The sequence below is a fragment of the Vicugna pacos genome, chromosome 32, assembly GCF_048564905.1.
Source record: "Vicugna pacos chromosome 32, VicPac4, whole genome shotgun sequence".
NCBI classification, from domain to species: domain Eukaryota; kingdom Metazoa; phylum Chordata; class Mammalia; order Artiodactyla; family Camelidae; genus Vicugna; species Vicugna pacos.
In genome coordinates, this window is record NC_133018.1 from 21052820 (window position 1) to 21079643 (window position 26824).

At 56.1% G+C, this 26824-nt stretch overlaps 1 protein-coding gene and 2 non-coding genes across 3 annotated transcripts in view; 2 read left to right on the plus strand and 1 right to left on the minus strand.

Moving 5' to 3' along the window:
- DHX37 (DEAH-box helicase 37) overlaps positions 1-26824 on the minus strand; it is a 30160-nt gene that overhangs the window by 2716 nt on the left and 620 nt on the right. The window contains exons 2-22 of the mRNA XM_015243767.3: positions 23592-23761; positions 20990-21102; positions 19257-19602; positions 18783-18931; positions 17553-17645; positions 15901-15997; positions 14932-15045; positions 12561-12662; positions 12198-12312; positions 9936-10031; positions 9656-9738; positions 8790-8934; positions 8238-8314; positions 7620-7852; positions 5260-5371; positions 4056-4162; positions 3715-3903; positions 2667-2791; positions 2466-2582; positions 903-1075; positions 79-193 (exon numbers count right to left, since the gene is read on the minus strand). Coding sequence (XP_015099253.2) covers positions 79-193; positions 903-1075; positions 2466-2582; positions 2667-2791; positions 3715-3903; positions 4056-4162; positions 5260-5371; positions 7620-7852; positions 8238-8314; positions 8790-8934; positions 9656-9738; positions 9936-10031; positions 12198-12312; positions 12561-12662; positions 14932-15045; positions 15901-15997; positions 17553-17645; positions 18783-18931; positions 19257-19602; positions 20990-21102; positions 23592-23761 — 2871 coding nt within the window. The remainder of the gene's footprint in view (positions 1-78; positions 194-902; positions 1076-2465; positions 2583-2666; positions 2792-3714; positions 3904-4055; positions 4163-5259; positions 5372-7619; positions 7853-8237; positions 8315-8789; positions 8935-9655; positions 9739-9935; positions 10032-12197; positions 12313-12560; positions 12663-14931; positions 15046-15900; positions 15998-17552; positions 17646-18782; positions 18932-19256; positions 19603-20989; positions 21103-23591; positions 23762-26824) is intronic.
- LOC116276631 (small nucleolar RNA SNORA72) lies at positions 6556-6646 on the plus strand. The gene has a single exon (XR_004186118.1). It is a non-coding gene; the product is annotated as a small nucleolar RNA SNORA72 (small nucleolar RNA).
- Positions 6769-6864, plus strand: LOC116276632 (small nucleolar RNA SNORA72). The gene has a single exon (XR_004186119.1). It is a non-coding gene; the product is annotated as a small nucleolar RNA SNORA72 (small nucleolar RNA).

Here is a 26824-nt window from a genome sequence, read left to right on the forward strand (position 1 = left end):
GTGGGTTCTCCCTCCACGGTCCCAGAGACGCAGCTCGCCAGAGCCACGGGGGTCAGGAGGGGCCGGCCCCCAGGCTACCTTTCATGTACATCTTGGTGGTCTCCACTATCTCCTGGTAAACCACAAACTCGGGGAGCTCCTTGAAGAGGACAGAGCTGGGGTGGATGAAGACGGGGTCATCGAGGAGGGGGGTCTGCGAGAGAGGCGGTGGGTGGGCATGAGTTGGGGAGACAGACGAGCACCAGGCGAGACTAACCCACGAGGATCCAGTTACAGCACAGCCAGCATGGCTACACCAACAAGGTGTCCGTACAACCGAGCGGGGGTCCTGCCAAGAGGGACCCGCCTCCAACACGTGACGCTGAGAGGAGGAAGCTAGACCAAGAGGCCACACAGTGTAGGGTCTCATTTACGTGAAACGTGTAGAACAGCAGATCCGTAGAGACAGAAAGCAGATTCACGAGGCGAGATTTGCAGAAAATGGGGAGCGACTGCAATGGGGACGGGGTGTCTTTTCGGAGTAATGGAAATGTTCTGAACTTAACTGTGGTGATGGCCATACCGCTCTGTGAACAGACCAAAACCCCTGAACTGCACGATTCACAGTGCTGAGTCGTATGGGATGTGACTTCTATCTCTGTTAAATGGAGCTGGGGCGAGGCTATCACCCCAAGGGGGAGTGACCGCACCGTCCGCCCCACACTGGTCCTCAGTGGGAGCTTCCCCAGAGCCTGCGGGACCCGTGACCGAGGAGAACAGGCCCACCCAGATCCAAGGGCCCTCCCCCGGCTCCCCTGTGCTGGGACGTGGGACAGACAGAGGGCAGGGAGCGGGAGCGCGGCGGGGTGGGGAGCCCGGGCGCGGCGACCAGCAGGCGGCCCGTCCCCCAGCCCGCATCCTACCTTGTAGGCATTCTTCCACTTGTCGTCCAGCAGGTCCTCGCTCTGGACCCGGCGGGCCAGGTGGTCACCCAGGCCAGCTGTCACGATCTGCCGCAGGTAGGTCACCTGGCTCTCGGAAGGCGGCTGCATCTTGGGGTCCACGAAGAGCCCGGCCTCGGGGCACACGGCGTTGACTGCAGGGAGAGCCAGGGGTGAGGATGGCGAGGCTGGGGCTGGCTTCGCCCGGCCCCCTGGAAGGTCCCGCACCACTCAGGGCAGAGCTCTGGCCTCAGCCACCTGCTTAACTCGGCCACTTCCGACTGAGGCCGCCAGGGGAGACAAGGACCCAGCAGGGCAGAACCAGTGGCCCACCCATACCTACGTCTGCCTCTCCTTAGGACAGGACCCAGTTCCTCTGTGGGCAGCAGACGGTGCTGCTACAGCCCGCACTTGGGTTCCCTGTTAGCCTTGGGGCAGGGAGCTCGCCCGCCCAGGAGACAGGAGGGATGGTCCCTCTGCACGGGACAGCGTCGAGAGCATCTCCCCTCGAGCGCCGTGCGCTGCTGAGCCCAGGTGTAAGATCCAGGGCGAGGCCTCATCCTTCTGCACGAGAGAAGGATGTAAAGCTCTGGGAGGCCTTGCAGGAAGGAGAAAGGAGACGGGGCTTCGGGCCCTGCTGCTGGGAGGGGCAGGGGGAAGACCGGGAGGGGCAGGACGGGGAAGGCAGGCAGGGAGAGTGCGCTTTCTGTTCTCAGGTTCGCAACGTACACCTCCTGCTGCCTTCCCTACAAAACCCGCAGTGAACGTACTCTGTTTGCCTTTAAAGGGAGGAAAGAAAAGAAACAGGAAGGAAGCCGGACCCTGGGACAGGACGCAGAAGACCCGCAGCCCCCAGCGCTGCCGGGGGTTCCTGCCTCCCACGCCCGGCCCTGGTGTGGCTTCAGGTCCAGTCCCCACCGCTCAGACCCCTAGGAGCAGAAAGTGGGGGCTGGACTGCCGGCTGCTCCCCAACTCCAACAAGAGGGGCCCCTCGACTGCTGGAGAAACAAACCAGGGCTGACCCTACTCAGCAGTGGGGACCCCTGGAAGAGGCTGCTGGGCAGGAGGTGTGGCCAGCAGCTGGTCCAGGCCAGAGCTGGGACAGGGGGTTGGCAAGAGGGACATTACCAAGGAAAAGAGAAGACGGACAGACAACCCGGTGGGAGCATGTGTGTCACTGCTTGGCTCGTGTGCGTGCGTGTCCGCCAAGGACCACAAAAGAGCTAAGCACTAAAGCACCTTTCGGGGGAGGGTATAGCTCAAGTGGTAGAGCGCATGCTTAGCACGCACAGGGTCCTGGGTTTAATTCCCAGTCCCCCCTCTAAAAATAGATAAATAAATAAGTTAAACCTAATTACCCCCCCCCGAAAAAAAATTAAAACAAAAAGTAAAATATATTTTAGCAAACAGATGAATTCACAAATACGGAATCTGTGAATAGCGGGGATTGGCTCTGTGTGGATGACGTCACTCAAAATGACTTTTAACCATCAGCAGGCCCAAGTTCTCTGCCGGGAACTGCCTGAGGCTGGTGTGAGGCCGCACCTGCCGTGGTCAGCTGGCCCCGCAGGCGCCGGATCTCCATCATGGCCTTGTACCGCAGCCCGTTGGCCTCACAGAACTGGGGGGAGCAGCCTGCATACTCGCAGGATCCCACGGCACCTGTGGATGAGGGGAGCACTCACTCGCTGCCCAGGTCCCGTCCCTGTCTGACCCACCCCCTGCACGCCCACGCCGGGCACTCACCCAGCAGCACCATGAGGTCTCCCAGCTTCCGGGAAGCTCCTTGCCCCGCCCAAATCCTCTTCATCTGGGCCACCCGGGCCCGCCTGCCCTTCAGCTTGGCGAGCTCCTCGTCGCTGGCGGCCGGTCTGCAAAGACACAGACCAACCAGGCTATTGCCCTGGCTGCCCTCAGCCACAGGGACTGGGAACACACTGGTTACTCAGGATGGGATCGGTAGGGGTCACCGATTAACGTGATCATAGTCTTAAAATCTGGCACAGAACTCACCTCCAGCAGCCAAAAAGATTAAAATTATGCATTCCTCCTAACTCAGCAATTCCAGATCTAGAGATCGATATAAAGAAATAATCCAACAAACGAGGGGCACTGCACATCACTGTGCTGCTTAGAAACAGAAATGAAATATCCACCGAGTGTGGGCTGGATGAATGAATTACTCCTGTGGTTCCCAGACCTACAGATGACAGCTGACACTCAGGTAGGTGTCAGGCATGGGGTGGAGTCCTTTGCTCACGTTAACTATCTTAACTCTAACAATTTCTCAATGATTCACATCTCGTCCCCGTTTTCCAGACAAGGAAGATGAGGTACAGAGAGGTGAGGTCACCTTCCCAAGGCCACACAGCTGAGAGCAGCAGAGGGAGCCTGGAGTCCAGGAGGTCTGGCTCAGACTCTGGGCTCCCGAGCCTTGACCTCAGCATTGTCTGAGGTGTTTTATTAAAACAGTCCCGCAACAGGGCCCTGCTGTGGAGCACAGGGAATTCTCCTCACTACCTCGTAATAACCTATCATGAAAAAGAACATGAGAAGTAGTATTTATATACGGATAAGCGAATCACTAGGTTGTACACCAGAAACTAACACAACATTGTAAGTCAACTATACTTCAATTAAAAAAAAAAAAAAAAAAAAGGAAACAATTCTAGAGAGATCAGGACACCGCCAGGCTCCAGAACACGACTCAGTGAGTCACTTGTGCCCCAGAAGCCTGGGCTGCACGTCCTCTCTCGGCCCAGGCAACCCCTGAGTGCCCGCCCCCGGCCCCTACCTATCCAGCTCCTCGAACAGCTCCCGCACGGTCATGGCGGCCACGATGGTGATGGCGTAGGGCAGGCAGCCGTGCTGCCGGCTCAGTGCCAGCATCTTGGCGTAGCGCGGAGCCACGGGGAACGTGGCCATGGTCCTGCCCAGCGCGGTGATGGGGCAGCTCAGCCGGGACCTCTGCAGCTGCTTCACCCTGGGGGACGGAGGTCGGGGACAGGGGCACCACGTGGAGCCTTTAGCAGCGGGAGGCCTGGTGCTCAGGTCAGCTCGGGAGAGGGGAGAGGGGAGAGGGCCGAGAACGGGGCGGGATCTGGGCTCTCAGCTGCCCCCCAGGCCTGGTCCTACCTCTCTGTTTTCGGGGGCGCCTCCAGGGCACCCAGCGCGATCAGCAGCTCCTCTGCGGCGATGAGGGCCTCCACAGAGGGTGGGGTCGGGAAGGGGAAGTTGATGACCTGGGACACGGGGAGACAAGTGACCGTGGAGGAGGGGGCTGCAGGAGGCTGGGGGGCCTAGCGTCTGCCCTCCAAGCACCATGCACACTCAGAACACAGGACACGGGGCCCTGGGCACACTCAAGGCCCACACGCCGGAGGAACCCCCTCCCCTCATTTATTCATGTCACCCACTCGCTCAGGAGCACGTACAGAGCGCACGTGGGCCAAGAGCTGCTCCTGGCAACGGAGGTCAGGGAAAGCAAGAGGAGGGCTGTGCCTCCAGGGAGGTGTCATCCAAGCAGGAGGGGCCCAGACGGCCGGCGAGCACACACGGGAAAGAACGGCATCACAAGAGTAGATGTGCCCACCAACGAAGCAGGCAGGGGACAGGGAGTGACCGGGCTCGGGGTGGTGGCACCTTAGAAAGGCCGACCAACTCAAAACAAGCGCGCAAATAAACGCCTGTACACAAGTGTTCACGGCAGCGCCGCTCACGACGGCCGAGAGGCGGAAATCGCCCAAATGCCCACCCGCAGACGGACGAAGGACGGCCCATCCACGTGACGGAGCACGACTCAGCCAGAAAAAGGAACGAAGCTCTGACACACGCTACAGTGTGAACCTTTGAAACATGAGCTTGAGTCAAAGAAGCAGACACAAGAGGACAAATATTGTATGATACCATTTATACGAGGTGTCCACAGTGGAAAATCCTCGGGGACAGAAAGCAGGCCTGTGGTTGTCAGGGGCTGGGGGGTGACTGCTGATGGGGAGGGGGCATCCCTCAGCCTGCACCACCCCTCCCCTCCTGGAGCAGGGGAGAGGCGGGCGACCCCTGCATGGGGGAATGTGAAAACTGAGTGGGCAGGACATCCTGCGAGCCCCAAGGTCACCGACAGCCCTCCGCTCAGTGGGTGCAGCACTGCGGAGGCAGGAGTCCCAAGGGAGAAAGCCAGGGGGCTGGGCAAGCACCACGCGGCTCAGCACCCCAGGCTCCCAGGGCCGCAGGGAAGGGGGATCAGCCTATGAGGGGTGGGGCCGCCCTCACCCACCAGACTGGCCACAGGGACACTGGCAGATCAGTGGGGTGATGCAGGGCTGGGGCTGCGACTGACCTTTTCAATGTTGAGAGCTTTCATCTGAAGGATCAAGTCTTCAACGGGCCTCCGGGTGATTTCAGGAGGGGGGAACTTCTCAAAGTCACCAAAAACTGCAGATGAATAGAGCCTAAGAAGAGAGAAGCAGCCGTGGTAAGAAATCTAAGTAAATAACAAAGAAACAGCCCAGCTGCCTGGCACTGAATCTGCACTCGGCCACTCACTAGGCAAGGTACCTACCCTCTTCCTGCCTCACTCTCCTCACCTGTGAAATGGGGCTAACACAGCAGATGCCCCCTCGGGGTATCACGCACTCAGGACTTAGACAAGGGCCTGGCATGCAGCACGCGGGAGATTTGAGCTACTCTATTTCTTACTAGTTTCCTTTGCACAATCTCTCAATTTTCCTTTTTTGCAAGTTAAAGCAATGTTGAAAAGAACAGCATAAAGCTATTTAAAAAAAAGACCATACACAACACTGTAAAATGATTATGAATCAATAAAAATGTAAAAAAAATAAAAAAAATAAAAAAATAAAAAAATAAAAAAAGACCACAGCACACAGACTGGGAGAAAATATTTGCCGATGATTCCTCTGATGAGGATCTAATACCCAGACTAAACAAAGAACGCCTAGCACTCCTCAGCCAAAAGATAAACAAAAATAAATGACAGGTCTGCACAGACACTCCTCCAGAGAACACAGACACACACGCTCAGCATCATCAGTCACGAGAGAAGCGCCCACCAAGACCACCGCGGGATCCCCCCTCACACCTCCCTCATCGTAAAGCGGAAAAATACAAGAGCTGGTGAGGATGCGGAGAAATGAGAGCCCTCACACACTGCTGTTCACAGCAGCCGCTGTGGAAGACAGTCTGGCGGCTCCTCAAAATGTTAAATGTACAGTTACCATATAACCCAACTGTTCTTTCTTTTCTTTTTTTAAAAGTAATTTTTTTCTTTTCAATTTTGACATATGCTGTGTACTTTTTTTGGGGCGGTGGGGGAAGTAATTTTTTTTTTTGATGGAGATGCTGGGGATTGAACCCAGGACCTCGTACACGCTAAGCAAGCACTCTATCTCCGAGCTCTACCCTCCCCCTCAACCAGCAATTCTCCTCCTAGGTATATACTCGAGAGACAGGGAAACAGATACTCAAATATTTGTACATGGATGCTCACAGTAGCACTATTTACAGTGACCAAAATGTAGTCGGAACACAAATGTCTATTAACAGGTGAGTGGATACGTGAAACGTGGACCATCCGAGCAATGGAATATTATTCAGCCATTAAAACGAACAGAGTTCTTTGTGAATACTCTCGCTCTTCTGATTCTGTAATAATCTGGGCAGGCTAAACATTCACTGTATTAAAACCGTTCAGGGGGAGGGTAGAGCTCAGTGGTAGAGCGTGTGCTTAGCATGCACGAGGTCATGGGTTCAATCCCCAGTGCCTCCATTAAAGAAAATAAAACTACTTCCTCCAAAAAAAACAAAAAAAAAATTAAAAATTAAAAAAAAAAAGTTAAAAGTAAAAGCAACCAAAGCAACCGACCATGCGTGTGTGCCAGACCTACTTCTTTACCTGGGTCTGGTTTTATAAATGTTGGTGATAAACCAACTTTGATCTATATGATGCATCTTATGTCGGAAATCTCTGTGACTCCAGGTATCTGATCAACTCAAGAAATGACAGCACAGCTGGCGTCATAACTTTTGAAGATGACCATTGTTAATTTAATGATTACCAGTTGCCATTAAATGGATTGTAAAATTATTGTGTTTAATATTCTAGGGGAAAAAAAAAAGGAATGGAGTTCTGACACAGGCTACAACCTGGACGAACCTTGACAACGTGATGCTGAGTGAAAGCAGCCAGACACAAAAGGCCACATGTTGTCTGATTCTAACTGCAGAAAATGTTCAGAGAAAGGAAACCTGGAGAAACAGGAAGTAGGCTAGCGGTTGCCAGCTGCTGGGGGTGGGGGCAGGGAGGTGTAGGAGGGGAACCAATTCACGGGTGTGGGGGGTTTCTTTTGGGGTGATGAGAATGTTTGAAAATTAACAGTGGTAATGGTTGCACAACTCTCTGAATATACTACAATGCCCAGAACTGCACACTTTAAAATGGTGAATTTTATGCTATGTGAATTTTATCTTGATAAACCTGCTAATAAAACAAAATAGGAACAAAGGTGCCTGACATCAGTAGTAGAATGAACAATCAATGCAAGTGCTTGGAAGCCACCCTGACAAGGTGAGGGGAGCACTCCAGGGGCAGTTTCCCGGACAACACAGGACCCCCTTTTCTCGCCTGTGGGTGGGTGCTGCAGAGTGGCCCCAAAGTCCCTGGAGAAGCCTGGGGAGCCCCACCTGTAGCAGTGGCCGGGCTCTGTGCGGCCCGCGCGGCCCGCCCGCTGATCAGCCGAGGCCTGGGAGACCCAGGTGACGCGGAAGGAGGACACGCCGGTGACACGGTCGTAGTGCCGCTTCTTGACCTTCCCGCAGTCCACCACGTATTTGATGCCCGGGATGGTGAGAGATGTCTCGGCCACGTTGGTGGCCACAACACACAGCCGCGTCCCCTCTGGGGGAGGTTGGAAGACCTAGGATTGGGGGGGTGGTTGGGCAGCAAGAAAACCGACCTCTGTCCCACCAGAATCAGGGAAGAATTCGTGGGACAGAGATCAGAGGTACGGGGCAAAGCCAGGAAACTTCTCTCCATCAAAGAGAAGTCGGCCAGGCTGGGCAGGGCCTGGGAGGTGACTAGGTCGACATGTTCTCTCCTCGCCTCTGGCTACTGCTCCCAAACCAAACGTGGGAGGTGCTTCTGTTCTCCAAGCAGGAGATCCCAACACCCTCTCAAAAATCTGGGGTGCTGATCCAACAGCTGATGGGGAGCATAACCCGGGGCCTGACCTGCCCCATCTCAACGCCCTTAGGTGCACCCCCTGCCCACCCCCCTTCCCCGCCTAGGCTCTGCACTGTTACCTGCGCCTGCCTCTCTGGGGCCAGCAAAGAGTAGAGTGGGAGCACGTGGAGGGGAAGCGAGGCGTCGGGCTGCTCACCTGCAGGGAAGGCAGAGGCGCGCTGCACCCAGCACCCACGGGCAGCAGCCCAGCATCGTGGCCTGCTCTGCTGGAGGGGACCTTACACCAGCCCCGCTGCCAGGGTGCTTGACCCTGGAGACAGGCTGCGGTCTCTCCTCCTGGGAAGAGCCCTGCTCTGGTGCTGCTGCAGCGGGGCCTGCGTGGGGGCTGCTGTGGTTTCACCCCCCCGAGGCCTGTGTGTACCCAGCAAAACCTAAGCCCGGGAGTGGCGCCCCCACACAGATGTCTTAGGGTCCCTTCTGCGCCAGGAGGTTTTAGGAGCTCGGGAGACAGCAGGGGGCAAAGCCGGCAGAGACCCCAGCTCTGCAAGCTCCTCACTAGTGAGGGCCCGCCGCCTGACCCGGAGCCCAAGTGCTGGGACCAAGCAGCCCGGGGCTCAGCAGGCCGTGCTGAACGAGTGATCAGGACGAGGCCCCGCCAGTCCCAGCCGCACCTCCGTCTGCCTCATCGTCCCCTAAGTCCAGGTCCAGGTCGGAGCCCAGGGCCTCCTCTTCCTCGTCCATCTCCGCCTCCCTGTCCTCGTCAGCTTCACCCGCAGGCAACACCGAGTAACTGTCCAGATTGATGAGGGGCAACGTCTGTGGTAAACGAGACACCAGCACCAGGGGCTGTGGGCGATCCGGCGTGGAGATTGCGTCCCAGGCCCAGCTCCCCAGCCCTGGAGCCACGTGACCCCAGGCAGGTCATGCAACCTCCCTCTGCCTCAGTGTCCTCGTCTGAGACTCGGGGACGATCGTGGGACTTCTCTCAGGGCTGCCGTGAGCACCCTGCCAGCTAAGACCCCTGAAGCACCGAGGCGGCCCGGGCGTGCTGCAGAAGCAGTAGTGATGTTGGGCAGACGCTCTTAGGTCTGTGCCCCCTACACCCGGCCTGCCCCCTCCCCCAGCTCTTCAGCAGGCACCAAGGTCCCTCTCCTTTGTCCCGCCCTCCCCAGGGACCTGGGCAGGCCCTGCTCAGGGGCTCAGGGCCCAGTCCTCTGGAAGCTTCTGCTGGGCCCCAGCACAGGGAGACTGGAATGTTTCAATCACAGACACCCCCCCACCCGCCCCCAATAGCCCCTGGAGCAGCACCAGGCAACTCCCTCCACGGCAGGAAGGTTCTAGACCCTTGCTGTCCAATGAGGTCCCCAGAGCCCCAGGTGGCTACAGAGCATCTGAAATGTGTCTAAAATGACTGTGGGGTTGAATCCCAACTTCATCTTGTTTTAATCAAATTTACATCTGCACCGGAGCAAGTTACAGCCACCACACGGATAAGGGGGCTTCAGAGCCTGAGCGGCCCCCACCGGCCTCTATGTACCCTGGCCTGGGTCTTCCTCGCCCGTGCCCGTGACTTCTTAAACTTCCGCATTTCTTCTACCGAATCCTCCTGGTCGTCCTCGTCTGGGAAAAGATGAACAGATCAGAGAGAAAGACCTCTCCTGGCTGATACCAGGTCAGCAGAATTCTGACATTCACCATCCAGAGTCAGGTCACTGCACCGAGCGCCGATGCTTGGGGTAGGGGGCGGGGGGGGGGCTCGGAAGCCCAGGCTGACCACCTCCAGCCTCTGGGGCGCGGGGCCTCAGCCCCCGGCTTACCTGGCGGCCTGGGCCTGGCGAGGGGGAAGGCTCTCCTCAGCCTGCGGCACAGCGCGTGCACCTCCGCCTGCCCGGTCAGGAACACCAGGATGCCGCCTGCGGGGAGAGCCAGGCCCCTCCGTGACCCGCCCGGCCACGCAGCAGACAGCGACTGCCGCGACCCTGCGCAGGCCCCGCTCCAAGCCGGTCATACCAGGGCCGCGGAGGCCCGGACGAGCACCGGGCAGCTACCCGCCCGCCGAGGCGCGGTGACGGGGAGTCCGCAGTCACCGTGCCACCCGGCAGTCCCCTCCCCAGGCCTAAGCCCAGAAGATCGGGAAAGAGATGCAAACCAGACCCTGTTCGTGGGTGTTCACGGCAGCTCTGCTCATAGGAGGCGGGAGCGACCCAAGTGCCCACGACCTGGTGAGCGGATACACGGAGCAGGCCCGTCCGGACGATGGGACAGAATTCAGCCATAGAAAGGACGAAGCGCTGGTTCAGTGTACAGAGTGGACGCCCCTCAGAAACATCGTGCCAAGTGAAAGAAGCCAGACACAAATGGGCGCACAGTGTATGACCTTTTGTACACTTAAATTTATGTTTACGTATATTTTATCACTAAATAAATAAGTAAATAAAAACTAGCAAATTTTTTGTTGTTGAAGTCCCAGGGCAGCCACAGCTGCCCGGGGAACGGGCATCACTTGGGAGGAGAGAAGGGCAGAGCCCTGAGAAACAGCGAAGCCTAAAGAGGGGGAAGGAGAGACAGGTGAGACGGAGAAAACCCACAGGGGTGGAGAGACACCTGCAGAGGGAGGAGGTGGGAGCCATCGAGCGCTGCCCCCAAACCAAGCCCTCTCCACGGGTGTGAAGAGAGACAGCGGTGACCTGGGGAGGGCAGGTTCGGGCGTGGAGGGCGGAAGCCACACAAGGAGCTGGAGGGGTGAAGGAGACACAGGGGCTGAGGACATGGAGAACCTGTTGGATGCAGAGGGCAGGCGGTCGGGGTGCCCCTGGGAGGGCTGCCGAGGGTTTCCCAAAGATGGCATCTGAAGGCAGTGCACATGAGTGCAGGAATGAGCAGGTGGCGAGGAAGCAGAACGGGGAGGAGAGAAAGATCCTGGAGAGACCAGAGGGGGAATCAGAGGGGAACGAGGGGTGTGGTGGGGAGCAGAGACACGCCTTCCTGATGGGATGGGAGGAGAGGGTGGGCACGGGGGTGGGAGGGGCACTGGAGATTGCAGGTTTGACAGCAGGAAGCTGAAGACACTGCTACGTGAGGTCTAAATGCAGAAAAGAGCTCCCAGGAGTGGGAAAGAGCTAAGAAGGAAACAGAAGACGACGGCTGGGCACGAGGGGGAGGCCCCTGTATTCACAGACCCCGGTGCACACAGGCAGCTGGGGCGGCCCTGGACCACGGAGTGATGGACACTGTGGATGCTGATGAGGAGACGGTGGTGAAGAGAACACAGGAGGGGACGGTAGAGGGTGAGGTGAGAACCAGAGTAAATGAGTGGGGAAGCGAGGACGCTGGGGAGGGAGCCAAGCACTCGGGGATGCGCAGAACCCAACTCCACCCCACCTCACCCCACGAAGGGGAGGCCCTGCTTCCCACACGCCCACGGCCCTGAGACCAGCCCAGGGCTGTGCAAGGCCCTCTGCCCAAGCCCTCTGGGGACCCCTGTCATCTCATCGCCCACCAGCTCAGCCTCCCAAAGAGCGGACACGAACCCCTGAATCCTGAGATGCCTCAGGCAGACGAGCACAGAGCACCACGGGGCCCCGAGGTGGCCTCCGGGCCGGGCGCAGTCAAGATAGGCGGGAGGGAGCCCTTTTCCGCTCTCACCCTTCCAGCCAGGGAAGCAGCCCCCGGTCCGCCCCAGCACCTGGGAGTCTGGTTAGAAGTTAGCACGGCTGCCTTAAGGGACTGTTTTCTTTCCCCTCTGGTGAGTGAAGCCAGTTCCTACTAATGCTGTTTCCTTTTGACACACATGTATTTACCCAGAAGAGCCCAAGCCGACTTAAACAACGACGTTAGGCAAATAATGGAGCAAGTGCCACAGGAACACGGTGAAAACTGCGAGATCAGGAGGGAGACTCAGCTGGGATGCCCTGCGTCTGTGGGCACCTGGGCAAAATGGCACCAGCCTGGGCCCGGGGGACAAAGGCACACTCCACCCCCACCCCCTAGGGAGTTACTGAAGCAGAACAAGGCCGGGTAGGTGCTGTGACTGCTCGGGAACCAGCGAGGGGACAGGCACCGCAGGACAAGGGCCTCACCTGCGGGCAGCACCCGGTGGATCTTGCAGACCTTCCGGAAGCACTCCCCACTGTAGTCTTCCAGTGGCGTCCGCTTGTTAAAATGCACCGTCACCGGGAACTGCCTGGACTCAACCTGCCAAGGATGCCCAAGGAGGCATGGGGTCGGGGGTTGGGGGTCAGGGGGGTGACCTGAGCCCAGGCCTGGGCCCTGCCCCTCTCCTGAAATTTCTGATCCCGAAAGTCTCCGTCTGGTGCTACCAGCTCTGTAACACCTGCCCCAGCCCATCTGTCTCCCCCGCGGCAGGTGTCCCACGCTCTGTCGCAGCTGACAGAGGGGCTCCACTTCACGTGGCTGCCCCGAAACCCTGGCCTGGGTGGTACCTTGATGACCGGGGGTGGCTGGGCGAAGAGTCGCTGGTTCTGGGTGAAGTCCTCCACCCGCAGCGTGGCCGACATAATGAGCAGCTTCAGCGGCAGGTGCCTCTGGGGGACGACAGCCCCGGGGACCCACGGCCACCAGGGGACGGAAACGGTGACGGTGGGGTCTGGGGGACTTCTGCTGTCCCAGCTGGCTTGCGTCCAGCCCCTGCCCTCTACCCCCAATTCTGGTTGCCAAAGAGCCCAGAAAAAGTGGAAGCAATGAGCAGACAGTAGGATCTGCCTCTCCTGGGGCTGCGGCTTGTTAATGGCGCCCTGAAGATCCCCCAGAGTTAAGCCCTGATGGTGTAAGGTGAGCCGGGAGGGCTGAGCCTGGGGTCCACGCCGCCCCCGGGCACAGCGGATGCAGCTGCCACCAGCCCCCACCCAACATCCTGACAGTCTGTTCCCGAGGTTCGGGGAAGAGCAGCCTGGCCCAGGGGAGCGTGTGGTGGGGGCGCCTGGCTCCCAGCCCCCTCGGCAGCACCTGATGTGGCTCATGGTGAACTCTGCCCTCCAGCCCTTGGAAACTGTCTTTTGAGGCTAGTAAACTCCAAACCCCAAATTCAGTGTCTTTGGTGAACAAAAACCAAGGAGAAAGGCGAAGAGCAGACCAAAGACCCCGTCTCCTCCCCACAGTGGCCTCCCCAGGCTGCCCCACCCCGGGGACCTCCCTGGCCCCACCTGTCCTCTCCGCCTCCCTCACTCTGCTCGGCCACCCTAGGCTTCCTGACAGCCCTCAAGACACAAATCGAGACCACTTCACCTCTCCTAGGATGGCAAGGACTAAAACAATGGAAAATCACAGTGTTGGGGGGATGGGAACTGACAGCCTGTACACTGTTGATGGGAACGTAAGAAGGGGAGGGTGGTCTGGTAGATGGTTCAAATGGTTCAACGCAGAGCTCCCGTGAGACCCAGCAATTCTGCTCCTGGACGCAGGCCCGAGAGAAAGGAAACTCGTCCACACAGAGACCCGGACATGAATGTTCATGAACCAGAACGTGGAAAACGCACAGATGTCCATCAAGAGATGAATGGATATATGAAATGTGGTCCATCCACCCTCTGGACTATTATTCTACCATAAAAAGGAGTGAAGCACTGACACGTGCTACAGTGTGGATGGACCTTCCAAACGTGCTAAGTGACAGGAGCCAGACACAGAAGGCCACGTGTCGTGCGACTTCATTTCTGTGACATATCCAGAATAGATAAATCCAGAGACAGCAAGCAGACTAATGGACACTTTGAGATCGGGGGAGTATGGGAGAATGGGGGGGCAGCTGAATGGCACAGGGCTTCTTTTCAGGGTGATGAAAATATTTGAAAATTGATTGTGGTGATGGTAGAACATGCTGGAATATGTGAAAAGCCACTGAAATGTATACTTTAAATGCATCAATTAGACAAAATAAAGCTCTTTACAAAAACAAAAAAAGTGGATACCAAGCCAACTCGTGCCCCAGGGCCTTTGCACCTGCTATTCTCGATACTCAGGATCTCCTCCCACCAGTAGCCCCTGCTCACTCCCTCACTTCCTTCAGTCCCTGACTCCAAGGCCACCCTCCCAGGGAGGACTTCTCTCACTACCAACCCTCCACCTTCTCCCTGGTACTGTCCCTCTCCCTGGCTTTGTGCGTCACCAGCTCATAGGCTTTCTGAGTTTGCTTACGGTCAGCTGCCCTCACTAACATGAAACCTCCAGGAGGGCAGTCACCTGTGTCCTGTTCACGGTCATGTGCCCAGGCCTTGAAGTGGCCTGGCACATAGCACACACAGAACTGACGTCAGTTTGATAAAGGTTCTGTGTTTGCAAGAACTGGGCACAATAAAGGGTCATCCTCTCAGCAGGGGCTGGAGTAGGATGGCTCCATGGAGCCCCACCCCGGGGGGGCATCCCTTGGACGTTCACCTTCTGCCTGATCGGGGGGTGGGGGAGATGGAAGGAGAGGCTGACACCACGCCAGGTGCAGGGCCAGAGTCTCAGAGCACGTGAAGCACAAAAGCTAGGCTGGGTGGCCCCACCAGCTCTGCAGATTCCAGAGACCTGGCTGGAGTGTTAATGTTGGCTTCCGTGGGGCCTGGCCAACCAGGAACTACTTGCTTGACCCTCTTGCTTTGGATGGAGGGAAGGGTGACAGCTGACAAGGCTGGACCCAGGATCCCAACAGGGTCGAATTGCACAGGGGCTGTTTACACCAGGACCGCCCCCCACACCGGCCCATAGCATCCTGTCCCGGAGACCCTCTCATGGCAGCAGCCCAGGTGTGGATGGGCGTGGGCTGTGGCAGCCGTGGCCTGGGTCTCGGGGCTCTCCAGCACCCCTGCCTACCTTCTCCCGGAGACACACGATGCGGGACAGGAGGCCAATGAGGATGTCTGTGTACACGCTTCTCTCGTGGGCCTCGTCAATGATCACCACCTTGTACTTACGCAGCAGGAAGTCCTGGGAGGGGAGGTCCACGGGGGTGAGGCCTGAGCACCCTAGGATCACTGCACACCCCAGAACTCCCACTCAAGGAGCCCCTCGGGCAGCCAGCGAGGATCCTGGAGCGCTTAGAATGGCGGGGGGCAGGGCTTAGGCAAGTGGCTTCACCTCCTGGGCCTGTTTCTTCATCTGTAAAATGGGACTACAGGACCCACCTCATGGGGTAATGGTCAAGTTTCCACGACATTTATTATCTATTGAGTACACAGCACGGGGCCTGGTGCCCAGCAGAGAAACTGCTAGAGAAAAGGCAGCTATCATCTGTTAGAACTGGATGCCTCTGGGGTGGGGAGGGCAGGCAGGACGCAGGAACAAGGAGCTGTTGGGTGGGGACTGAGGGTAACAGGACAGCACATGACACACAAAAAGGGGCCGTGTGACTCCAAAGCACAGCCACCTTCCCAGGTGACCCTGGCTGGCCTTGGGGCAGAGGAGGCAGGGGTCATCCCTCCCCTCCGCAGAGATACCCCCCTCCCCAGGGGACGTCACACGGCCAGTATGCCTTTGTCTAATGCATAAAGTCGGTGAACCAAACCACAGTGAAGACACGAGTTCACGGTTCATGAGCACCTACTAGGCACTGTGCTAAGTGCTCTCGTGCATGACACATAATTTTTGTTTCAAAACAATTAGGAGGAAGGTACCAGCTTGCAGATCAAGAAACTAAGGCCCAGAGAGGGTAAGTAACTTGCCCAAGGTCACACAGTGCCCCAGTGGCACACAGTGCTTTGCCAACATTTGGCACACCAGCTGCTGACATCCCAGCCCCCACGCTCACCAGCCTTGCTTTGTGGTACAAGATGAGCAACCGACCTTCTGGATTTCCTTGAGCAAGACACCATCTGTCATGAACTTGATTCTGGTCTCTTCCGTCACATTTCCCTCGTACCGGATCTGATAGGAGACCACCCTGTGGGGACAGGCTACAGCTCAGGGCAGTGAGGCCCCCAGTGCTGCAGCTGCTTGGGGCTGCGGCCACGTGGCCACTCCAGGGCGGGCAGCGGAGCAGGCCTGGCCCCACCAGGCAGGCGGCCAAGGGCAGAGCCCACCAGCACCCTCAGCAAGGCACAGACACCTGCCCACCCTGCCTCCCTCCCCGGGACCCTGGCCACCAGTGTGAAGCCGTCACGAAGCCAGGGGGGCTGTCACGGCCAACTGCAGGGCATGACAATTAACACGTGCATGGACCTCCGCCAGAGCCCGACCTGAGCAACCAACCGTAAAGGCTTTTTAGGAGACAGCCCGGGAAGTGTGAACATGGACTGGAGGACACTCGGGAGTTACGATCTACCCTCTAGTTATGGCAACAGTATTGCAGTTATGTTTTAAGAGTCTTTAACTTAAAAAAAAAAAGGCTTGATATTTTAGACACACACAGTGAAACACTGAGGGTGAGACTGGCTCCACAACAGCCGGGGGCAGGGTGTGGGGCACAGTCGGAGCAAAGCTGATCACGAGGTAACGATTACTGGAACGGGTCTCAGGTACAGGAGAGCTCATTACACCTGTCTTTGCACTTTCGTATATGCCTGGAAATTGCAAGCTAAAATGTTAAATAAAGAGGATGAAAAAAGGGCAGCTTTGTATGTATTGTCATTTTCAAGACGTGCGTTGAAACAGAACAGGAAAGACAGAAGAGAGCAGTGAACAGTATGAACCGTCCGTGTAGCAGTCAGACAGGGAGAAATACACACAGGCTGCCTGTCTGCGCACAGAACTGTCTAGAAGGATTACAGGAAACATGCAGTGGTGGCTGCCCTGGGCGTGCAAACAGAACAATTACCTGCTCCCCAATGCCCTGCCGGCTGGAGGGGTGGGGGAAGGTGGGCGGCTGTGCCAAGAGCCAGGAGGGGCCTGACCCACGGCAGGTCCTGCTCAGTAAACATCTGATGGCAGGGCAGATGAGGGTCCCCTCCTTCTGTGTAATTCTGTGCTTTCTGAGCCTCTGGCCACGTTGGACCTGCTACCCCTTCAAGCCTGAAGTTGACAGTCTGGGCTGCAGCCCAGGTGTCTGCGTTATAAACACAAGTGCTACACTTTGTTCAAACTGCTTTTCAAGGCAAGTCCTGCAGCCTTACTGCCAGGAAAGGATTTTTATTTTGGAAGCTTGAGTTATAAATTAACCTGGCAACGCTAATCGCCACCCGCTGCTCTGCTCTGCCCTCAAGCCCCTCTGAGGGCTATTCTGTCCCCCCAGTACAGCATGTGGGAGGGGAGGCGAGGGCCTGCTGGCATGTCCCTGCTCCACGGCCCCCTGAGCAGGAGGGTCCTGCTGTCCTTCCCCGCATGTAGGAAGCCCTCTCGTCCAGGGACAGCCCTGTGCTTAGATGCAGAAGCGGTGCTCCCACCCGGTGCCCCCAGGAGAACGAGGGCCTGCGTCACTGCTCAGCTCCTACTGGACAGCCGACCCCCGGGCAGGGCCGGAAGACCACCCCCAGCCCTCCCCCAGGGGGCAGAGCCCTTACCGTTGTGACAGATTCATCTCCTCGGCCACCCGCTGGGACATGGCCACGGCGGCCACTCGGCGGGGCTCCGTGACCCCGATGATGCTGTTGTCGCTGGGGGAGAACACAAGACATCAACAGGGCTTGGCCCACCGTCTGCCCCAAAGACATATGCGGCTCCGGACGTGGCCCTCACCAGGGGTGTCGGGGCATGCGCACCAGGCCAGGCACCTCAGCATCGCTGAACAGCCAAAGGGAGCGGCCCACGGGTCAGCGCATAGGAGATGCTCTGGTGGTCCCGGTGCAGAGACAGCCAGGCAGCCGCAAATGGGAATGGGGCCAGCAGCTCGGTGGCCTGGCCCGACTCCACTGAGCACGCGCTCCTCCAGACGCAGAACCCACCAAGGGGGACGGGTGGCGGGTTCCGGGGGGAAAACAGTTGAGGCGGCAGGCCCGAGGCTGCTCTCCCTACAAAGGCCTGCTTGTGGCACGGCCGCTGGCTGGCGTCGGGGATCCTGGATTTCACTCCCCGACAGGTGAGAGGGGCTCGCTGGGCCTGGACGGCTTGTGCAGGCAGTGCGGCTTCTGCAGACACCTGCTCTTCTCTGGGGAGTTGGGAATTTGGAAGGTGCCAGGCAGAGGGCGCCTGCGTGACCAGCCCCCAGTGAACACCCTGGGCGCCAAGCCTCTACTGCGCGTCCCTGGCAGAGGACACTCCACACACATTGCCACGACTTGTCACTGGGGGGTTCAGCGTGTGCTGTGTGACTCCCCCAGGAGAGGGCTTTGGAAGCCGGTGCCTGGTTCCCCTGGACTTCACCCTCACACGCCCTCCCCTTTGCCAATTGTGCTGTGTCCTTCCCTGTAGCAAGTCACAGCCATGAGCACCACCAAGCGCTGGGTCCCGGGAGTCCCCCTTGCAAATCACTGAACCTGGACGTGGTCTTGGGACACTGACACACTTGGGTGGAAAAGGGCTACAGGAGGTGACAGCCCGCCCCTCCCACCAGGGGCTGACCTAAGAGTTTCACATGGATTCAGTCATTTCATCTACATAACAAACAGGTGCAGTGATGCCCCCATCTCACAGCTGAGGAAACTGAGGCCCAGAGAGGTTCAGCAGCTTGCCCGAAGTCACGCAGCATGTAAACAACAGAGCCAGAATCAGATCCCAGGAGCCCAGACTCCTGACAACTTTGGGGGACCAGGCCTTACTGTGACCCACGCGCCCCGCAGAGGGCCAGCCCCCACCTGCTGTAGCCTGCTTCGTACAGAAACTGGGGCACTTGGGTGGTCTTCCCGCTGCCAGTCTCGCCACACACGATGACGATGGGGTGCTCGGCCACCGCCTCCATGATCACTTGTTCTTCAGAGAGAATCGGGAGCTTCAGCCGTTCTTCCTGGCAAGAGAGAGGAAGTCGGCACTCAGGGAGTGGGGGGTGGAGGGGGGGCCGTCCCCTGCGGAAGGGAAGAGGGGACGAAGGGGTGGTGATAAAGGCGGCTGACACCTGTCTCAACAGCCCTGACCCTGTGCCGGGCACCCGGTCGTCAGCCCTACAACAGCCCTGGGTGGTGGGTATGGCTAGTCCCCTTTTCCAAACGAGGAAACCGAGGCATAGAAGGCGGCGCAACCTGCTCAGACCCTGGGATGCCCTCCACACCCTCAGCCCCTCACCACGCTGAGCTGGGCACCTAAGTCCTATGTCAAACGCCACAGCGGCCAACCTGCATTTCGGGGGAGCGGTTCACGGGGATGAAGACGGCAGGCTTCACTGGGGCCCTGGCCAACGTGGAGGCCGCTGTGGGGGGAGCTGATGGAGGGGCAGGGGTGCCGGGTGGACCGCTGGGCGCCGGGCTCTGGTCTCCAGCCCCTGGCGGGGCTGGTGGCAGATGTGCTGTGGCTGTCTCTGCAGCAGCCTCCACCCGCTCGGGAGCTGGGGCCTCCTCAGGTTCGGACTCCACTGAGGACTCGGACTCCTCCTCTTCTGCCTCTTCATGGCGGCGCTTCCGGTGGGCCCCGCTGAGGCTGCTGATCTTCACCTGACCCTGGGCTGCAATCTCGTCAGGCTTCCTGCCGGGAGAGCCAGACGTCAGAACCAAGGACTGGCCCGTCGGCCTGAGGCAGCTCTGGATTGCTGAAGGCTTATCAGAGGCCAGGACTCAAAGGCCATGTCCCCTCCAGCCTCAGGGCCTTTGCACCTGCTGTTCACGCCCCCTGCAGATAACATCTCCTTCACTTCACTCAAATGTATTTCCTGACCCTACAGCCCCAAATACCCCTCCCACCCCCCTCCTCCCTCCTTTCTTTTCTTAGTGCTTACCAGCCCTGGACAAGTATGTATTTGTCTGATTACTGCCCACCTCCCCATCACTACAATGTAAGCTTCTTAAGGGAAGACATTTTGTGTGCACTGCTCCATTCCTAGGGCCCAGAGGAGAGCCAGAGACGTGGTTTGCACTCAATAAGCAGCCGTTAAATGCACAACGAGGCTGACGGGCCAGCACTGGACATGAACAGAGCAGGCCAGGTGTAAAACAGCACTGAGGGGGGCTTGGGCCGAGGGGAGCACACGGGCTCCATCTACGGCCGGCTGCCCTGCGGGAATGCCAGCCGATGCAGCCAGATCATCCAACTGGTCAAGACCAGGTAGGAATCTAGATTTTAATGTGAAATCTCCTAATTCTTCAAGGTTGCTGTATTGGGTTGAAGAGTATCTCCCCCAAATTCACGGCCACCCAGTTACTCAGAATGCAACCTTATTTGGAAATAGGGTCCTTGCAGATGTAACTGAGATAAGGTCATCCTGGATTAGGGAGCACCCTGAATCCAATGACCAATGACTGGTGTCCTTATAAGAGAAAACAGAGACCCAGACACAGAGAGGAGGCGGCCACGGAAGACACACAGAGACACGCAGGAGGGGCGCTGTGTGATGACGAGACAGAGACTGGAGTGATGTGTTTAAAATCCAAAGACTGCTGGCACCACCAGAAGCTGGGAGAGAGACGTGGAACAGACTCTCCAGCCTCCAGAAGGAGCCAATCCTGCTGACACCTTGACTGGGTCTCCTTGTTTTAAGGCGCCCAGTTTGGGATGACCTACCGCAGCCCTAGGAGGCTCACACGTTGGAAAAAGATCCAAATGCCTTAATGATACGGTATCAACCAAACAACACCTGCTAACGGGCTAATCCTTGACTGCCCGACGGCAATTTCTCACCTACTCATCTGTGAAAAGTGGGAAGGGCCTGTACTGATGGACTCGTACCACACGACAACCCCAGCGTATCTGCTGGCCTGTGCACTGGAGGATGTTTAGTGGCATCTGAGGCCTCTACCCACATGCAGGTCACTGCCCGTGCAGCCTCTCGTGACCCCAGAAGGCTCCACGATCTGTGAGGCCCCCCCAGGAACCCCAGCAGGAGTGATGGGCTTCAGGGAGGAGCTGGCCGACTCACTCTTTGGCGCGGTACATGCGGTCCCCAGTGCCCAGCTTGGACGTGGTGTAAAAGAGTCTCATCTCAGCTTCTGAGACCTGGACTTCACTCAATTTCTGTAGCATCTCTGCTCGCTGGGGAAGGAAACGAATGTGTTATGCATTCGGCATCACAACCTCTCTTCAGAAGGGAAGTGAGACTCTACATAAAACTCCAGCATCACTAACACCTACAAGTCTTTTTTAACCGAAGGTCGAATTGCAATTGCGTGGCTTCATGGCATTCTTAACGCCAACAGACACTTGAGCTCGGGATGGCTTTTCAGCCTCTTACGGGGTCTGGGGCTGGATAAACAAGGCTCTCTCGGCACCGTGGGGCATCATAAGAGAAGGTTATCAACTATCTGATGCTGATCCAGGGCGATGGAAGAAAGCAAGCAGGGCCCATCTGCATGATGCAAGACTCCCCAGCAGTTAGCACCAGGGAGGGACAGCTCTGCGTGACGGCGAGTGGTCCCCACGCGAGTTGGGATGGGCCCAGCTGGTTTCTTCCCCCTGGGTGAACAATTCATGACTTTCTGTTTCGTTATTCTTACAATTACACAGACACTTTGTATGTGCTTTTATACGTATATATACATTTCATAATCAATAAAAGAAAAAACAAGGTTCAGGTCAGCAAGAAAAGATACTAGCAGGCTTTAAATAGGAGGCGGTCACGGGGAAATGAGTCTCCCCTGGATAAAGGGCCCTGGGGAGCAAGAATCAGCGCTGCTAACAGGGGTTTCCCAGTGGACACGGCGGCCTGTGTGGTGACCTGGCCAGAAAGACCGGCAGGGGGGAGTCTCCGCAAGCCTCTAGATCGGGGTTTCTCAGCCTCCACGCCGCTGACATTTGGGGCCAGGTGGCCTTTGTCGTCCTGCAGCATTCCAGGCCTCTGGCCCGCCAGATGCCAGTAGCACCCCCCCAAATCGTCACAACCCCAAGTGTCTCCAGGCATGGTCACATGTCCCCGGGGTGGGGGGCAAAACTGTCCCAGGCGAGAGTCACTGCCCCAGACCCATTAATTACCAATTAAATTTACGGGAGATTCAGAGGGTGGAGGAGCATGCTTATACCACAGGGATAAAATTTTTAAAATCCAGACCATGGGAAAGTCTAAAAGACAAACAACCCAATCCCTTCAACAAATGCTAGGGGGAAAGACAAGAGATGGGGGTGGGGAGCATCTGTGAAACAATTAGAAATCTGACCATTTACAGGATAGTTGATGCTATTTTGAAAAAAATTTAGATGTGCTAATGGCACTGAGGTTATTTGAAACAGTCTTTATTTTATTTTTTTAAGTTAGTTTTCTTTTTCTTTTATTATTTTAAGGGGGAAGGTAATTCGATTTTTTTTTCAAATGAAGGAACTGAGGATTGAACCCAGGACCTCGTGCTTGCTAAGCAAGGGCTTATCACTGAGCTACACTCTCCCCTGAAACAGTCCTTATTTCAGAGATGCAAACTCAGGGATAAAATGCTGCGGACATGGGTTGAATCGTGGTCTCCCTCCACCAAAGCTATGTCCATGTCCCAGAATGTGGTCTTATTCGGAAAAGGGGCTTTTTAAAGTTACGAGTAATTAAGTTAAAGATCTCAAGGTGAGATCTTCGATTATCCAGGTGAGTCCTAAATCCAAAGAGTGAATTTAGAGGGGGATCCACTCCCCTGAGTGTCTATACACGGGAGCAAGCCACATGAAGACAGAGGCAAAGGTTGGAGGAATTCGGCTACAAGCCAAGGACCACCTGGAGCCACCGGAAGCTGAAAGAGGCCAGGTAAGGTCCTCCCCTAGAGCCTTCGGAGGGAGCACGGCCCTGCCCGCACCTTGATTTCAGACTTCTGGCCTCCAGACCGATGACAGAACACATTTCCATTGTTTTAAGCCACCCAGTTTGTGGCTGTTTGTCCAGGCAGCCACAGAAACTAGTAGAGACTGATGCTGGCTGGGCTCTGACCCTGGGGGTGGGAAAGTGACCAGAAGTGGAGGTGACCGAGGTGGATCGTGGGCTGACAACCGCTGGGGCTGGTGACAGGGACACGGGATTTCGTGATGCTACTGTCTCTACTCCTGAATATGTTTGGATGTCTCATTACAAAATTTTCTCTTTAAAAAAATATTGAGCAAAAAAGGTTAAAATTCTCCAGAATAAAGTTAAAAAATATATAACACAAAATGATCAGGGGGGGAAAAATAGGGAGCATGTTGATCGACTGACTCCGTTTAATAAACACTTGGCCTCCACAAACCTGGACCCCTGACCCCGACTGACAGACACCCAGGCAGTGTGCCCCCCATTCAAGGGTTTGAAGGTTCTGGAGCTGAGTGTCTATAAGGGGCGCTAGCCACATGTGGCTATTTTCATTTAAACCAATTAAAACTAAATCCCATTAAAAACTCAATTTCTCGGCCAGGCTGGCCACATCTCAAGTGTTCAATAGCCACACGTGGCTGGTGACGACTGTACTGGACGCTGTAGACACAGCACATGTCCCTCATTCTGGAAAGTGCAATGGGACGGTCCTGCTACAGAGACCCCGGCCTGGAGGGCCGCGTGCAGACCCTGACCGAGTGCGCACCTGGCTCTTCTTCTCCTTCTGGTCTACGATTCTCTGCAGCATCTTCCGCTGCTTCTTGGTCAGGGGCTTCTTCTCCTTCTTGGACAGGGGAGGGGCCCTGGTCTTCTTTTTCTTCTTCCCGGGCAGGACCAGCGCGTTACTTGCATCGACTCCTTTCAATGTGCCCTGATCTGAAAAGACACACTTGCCTGACCCACAGCCCTGGAGGCCAGAGCGCAGACGCCTGGGATTCTCAAGATTCGGCATTGATGCCATTTTTCCTCTGGGGAGGCCCTCCTGCCCTCCAGCGTGAGCCCCCCGCACAGGAATGGGGGTGCAGGTCCATCAAGGGTGCCCCCACCCCTGACTCAATCCACCTGCCCAGCACCTGCCATGGGTCAGCCTCCACAGTGGGCCTGGCACCTACATCCTTATGTTAGGGGAGAGGGATGGGGGTATCCGGCAAGGAGGTTCCAAGCTGCAACACGGCTTCGCTCTGAGCGGGGCCCTGCTTCCAGCGTGTCTGTGAGGTCAAAACTGTCATTACAGTAATTCTACATTCTCTTATTAGGAGTGCAGTGGACTAAGTACTCAGCTTGTGTCGTATCTATTTTCAAACGAAAGTATACAATCTAGACCAAAATCCAGCTCTCTTATTACTCAAACCTACTGCAACACCTTGGGGAGGAGGGGCCTTGGGAGCACCTACTTCTCTGCCTGACAGCCAGTGCCGTGGCTGCCATATGGGTGGCGTCTGCATTTTATTAACTGCTCAGGCTTTGTGTGTCTCATGACGTTACCAAGGGTAGGAAAAGCTGTGTGATCCTCATTAAAAAGAATGTGACAATGCGGGGAGGGTAGAGCTCAGTGGTAGCGCGCGTGCTTAGCATGCATGAGGTCCTGGGTTCAATCCCCAGTAGCTCCATTACAATAAATAAATAAAAACCTAATTATCTGCCCCCACAAAAAAAAGAATTAAAATAAAAAATTTTTTTTAAATTTTTAAAAAGGAGACAATTTTATGCAATCCAAGCCATCCATTCTGCAGTTCTAAAATAAACAATTAAAAGGGGAGTTAGGGGCGGGGGGCTGCGTACAGCAGCATTTTCCAGAGGCTCCAGATCATGTGACATGCTGTTGCTCTGCCCACTACAGGAGCGTGTGCTTGTATACGTTTGGGTTTCACAATTTCTCAGTTTTAATTTCTAATATGGCAAATATCAACACAACCCACACTAACAAAGGCACTATGGGGTCCTCAATTTTTAAGAATGTCAAAGGGTCCTTGGTAGAAAAAATGTGTAAAACCACTGTGCTATAGGAAAAACAAAAGGCGGGGAGGGGATATGTGCTAAAAATAAAAATAAGAAAGAGGGTGATGATATCAGAGGGGTGGTTGGGGAAGATGTTTTATAAGCTCCCTCCGGCCCTGAGGAAGGCAGGGATAAACGGAGATGTCTTGTTCTCGGGTGAGAAGCAACTCTCCCCAAATCTTTGGGTCTAAGAGACCTCAAGCCCCTCTGCTCTGATCATCCAACTGTCACCCAGGGGTCTTCTGCCTTCTTAGAGGTGCCCTCTCATGTCCTGAGCTGTCACTACTATTACAACGGATGACACCCACCACAGGTCACGTCACATCTCCACAGCCTGCCTTTACTTTTCAAAGCAGTCTCATTTCCATCACAGACACATTCTCCCCAAATGCCACCTCCACAACTCTCAGAGCAGGTAGGATGGCTATTACTGCTGGACCCATTTGACAGCTGAGAAGACAGAGGCACGGAGATGTCAGGTGACCTGCTTCAACTCCCAGCCTATCCCTGCACCTTCTGAGGAGGGAATTCAGACCCCAGATTCCCACCCTGACAACCTTTCCCTCAGCCTCACTGCCTTTGGGTCCAACAAGAGTGTGGAAGTGGGGGCTGATGAGTGGGTTGAGGGAAGCCGTTTTCTCCAGTGGTCCTGGCTCACTGGCTCGCCCTCCCTCCCTCCACCTCACACCTCCCTAACACCTAGATCGGCTTGGACCTCAGGGAACACATATAAGGATAGGTCCCATTTTGGAAATGTGTCACATTTCAGGGGCCTGCAAGACAAGTGAACCTGCTCAATCACTTCTCCCCAAGTCTCCCCTAAAACTGGCCCCATCAAAGTCTTCGATGGCCTCCCAGTGTTACATCCAGTGGTCCACTCCCTCCCTCCCTGACCCCCCAGCAACACCTGACACGGACGGTGGGTCCTCCTCGTGGGCCCTGGACAACCACACTCTCCCAGCGCTCTCCTCCCACCTCACAGGGCTGGACTCATTCCCCTGCACGAGCCAGCCCAGTCTTCGGGCTTTAAATAAATGCCATCTAGACGCAGATGATTCCAAACTGCTCTCTCCCTTGGACTTGCCTCTCTTTGAGTGTCTGAGCCTGCAGCTGACTGCCTGCCCTTCTACTTGGATATCTAACAGGTCCCCAAACCACTCATATCCAAAACCAGGCTCTTGGTCTCCCCACAAGAATGCCCACCCCAGCCTCCTCTAGCCACCGGACCCTGCGCCTGGGAGTCGTTCTCGAGATTTCCTTTGTTCTTGTCCACTCAGCCAGCAAACCCTGCCAGCTCCACCTTCAAAATACATCCTGAATCCAACCACCTCTCACCTCCTCTACTGCTGCCTCCTTGGTCCAAGCATCAACTCCATCTCCCTGATTCTTTGCCCTCTACTGCTTTTCCTCAATACAGCAGCCAAAGCGATGCTGTCACAACATAAGTCCACACTGTGTCCCTCCTCTGCTCTAAACCCTGCAGGGTCATAGTCCTCACCAGGACCCAGGAGGCCCTACAGGATCCTGCCCCCATGTTAAATTTCATCTCCACTGAGCCATTCTGGCTGCCTTTAGGTCTTAAGAAAGAATTCAATGCTTTCTCAGTGGGGTCTTCCCGGCCCATCCTATGGAAGAACACTGCACCCGCGCAAACACCTCTTCTGCTTCATGTCTTTAGTATTTATATCTGCACAACATTCTATATAATTGTGTTTATCTTTGCTTCTCTCCTCCCATAAGCATCTAATCTCTGCAGGGCAGGGATGTTTTCTTTAATCTCCTCCTCAGTTATCCTCCCAGAATAGTGCCCGGCACACAGTAGTCGTTCCTAATAAAAAGGAGTCTGAGCAGAAATGTCAAGCAGTCTGGAGCTAAGCAGACAGGTCTGGGTTGAAAAATACAAATTTAGGAGTCAAAACACTCCCCTTCCCAAGTAGCCAA